At 38.8% G+C, this 1,680-nt stretch overlaps 1 protein-coding gene across 1 annotated transcript; it reads left to right on the plus strand.

Moving 5' to 3' along the window:
• The first annotated feature begins 249 nt into the window (after nt 1-249).
• On the plus strand, nt 250-1,122 carry LOC139863292 (uncharacterized). Its single transcript, XM_071851926.1, has one exon. The coding sequence runs from the start codon at nt 250-252 to the stop codon at nt 1,120-1,122; it is 873 nt and encodes a 290-aa protein (XP_071708027.1).
• Nucleotides 1,123-1,680: the final 558 nt, after the last annotated feature.

Below are 1,680 nucleotides of genomic sequence, written 5' to 3' on the forward strand. Positions count from 1 at the left end.
ATCATCATCAAGAATGATGAACTTAAAGAGCGTCGCCAGAAGAAACAAGATTAACCAGGAACCTTTGAGATCTAGATGTTCATCGTGCAATCAGTCATCCTCAGGTATCAATTGCACTTTAGAATAGACTTTTGATTCGGTTAACAGTGAGGGTGTTCGTGATTATGGTATCAAATTAGGTCTAAAATAGAAGGCAAAGCCTTCTGCTCTATAAGTTATACCATTCTTTTCGTTTCTTTCTTGTTTCCAATGAAGGTTATTTCTCTAAATGTCAGAGGGTTTGGGTCGAGTAAGGGTATTGATAAATTTGGTTGGGTTAAAAACATTATTAGAAAGGAGAAACCACATTTTGTTGCCATTCAAGAATCTAGACTGAATTTAATCGACAGGAAGTGGGTCAGCTCTTTGTGTGGATTCTCTGAATTTGATTTTATTCAGCAGGAGAAGGTGGGTAATTCTGGTGGTCAACTCCTCATTTGGGATTCTAATTATTTTGAAGCGATTAGTATTATTAGGTTTGATCATGTACTAGGAGTTTGTGGTACATGGAAGTATTCGGGTTGTAAACTCAATGTGATTAATGTTTATGGGCCTCATGACGACCAAAATAAACAAAAACTTTGGGATTGTTTATCAAAGTTGCTTGAACACCATGATGTTGATAATGACGTTGCTTGGTTATTATGTGGAGATTTCAACGAGGTTCGCGAACAAGGTGAAAGATTCAACTGTGAGTTTCTTGAGTATAGAGCTAAGAGATTTAATGATTTTATAAACAATAGTTGTTTGATTGAGATTCCATTGGGTGGTAGAAGTTTCACTCGGGTAAGCGACGACGGTCTAAAATTTAGCAAGTTGGATCGGTTTTTGGTTTCCGGTAAATTTTGTATAGAGTGGGGTAATCTTATGGCAATAGCTTTGGAAAGAGAACATTCGGACCATTGTCCAATTGTTTTAAAAGATGAAGATATTAACTTCGGCCCTAAACCATTTAAGATGTTTGATGCTTGGCTTGATGAGAAGGATATTGATGAGGTTATTATCGATGCTTGGAAGGAGGACGTGAAAATTACGAGTCGGAAAGATTGTGTATTTAGGAACAAGCTTAAAAATGTTAAATAAGCGTTACGGGTGTGGAGCCACAAGAAATATCGACAATTAGACAGCGAGATAGAAGCACTCAAGGGTACCGCTAATTTGCTTGAACTCAGAGCCGAGAGGGGGTTATTAAACGAGTCAGACATGAACCTATGGAAAGATGTGCGCAAACAGTGGATAGAAAAGGAAAGAACCAAGACACAAATGCTTAAACAAAAAGCACGTATTCGTTGGGCACTTGAGGGGGACGAAAATACAAAGTTTTTTCATTCGGTGATTAAGAGGAAATATAATCGTGACAACATCAGGGGCTTAAACATTAACGGTTGTTGGAGTGAATCACCACAGGAGATCAAGTCAGAGGTGTTCTGCCATTTCAAAAAGGTTTTCGAAGAAACAGAGCCTGATAGACCAACCCTGGAAAATTTATCGTATCCTACCTTATCATTAGCTGAGGCTGCGGCACTTGAAAACCAGTTTACCGAAGATGAAGTTCATGAGGCTATATTGGATTGTGGAAGTACGAAGGCCCCGGGTGTGATGCCCCGTACAAAACCATCGTGTACGAATCATCAACAACAG

This window comes from Rutidosis leptorrhynchoides, chromosome 8, assembly GCF_046630445.1.
Source record: "Rutidosis leptorrhynchoides isolate AG116_Rl617_1_P2 chromosome 8, CSIRO_AGI_Rlap_v1, whole genome shotgun sequence".
Classification (NCBI taxonomy): domain Eukaryota; kingdom Viridiplantae; phylum Streptophyta; class Magnoliopsida; order Asterales; family Asteraceae; genus Rutidosis; species Rutidosis leptorrhynchoides.

Coding starts and splice junctions, on each gene's coding strand:
- LOC139863292 (XM_071851926.1), top strand. CDS start 250: ATGAAGGTTATTTCTCTAAATGTCAGAGGGTTTGGGTCGAGTAAGGGT.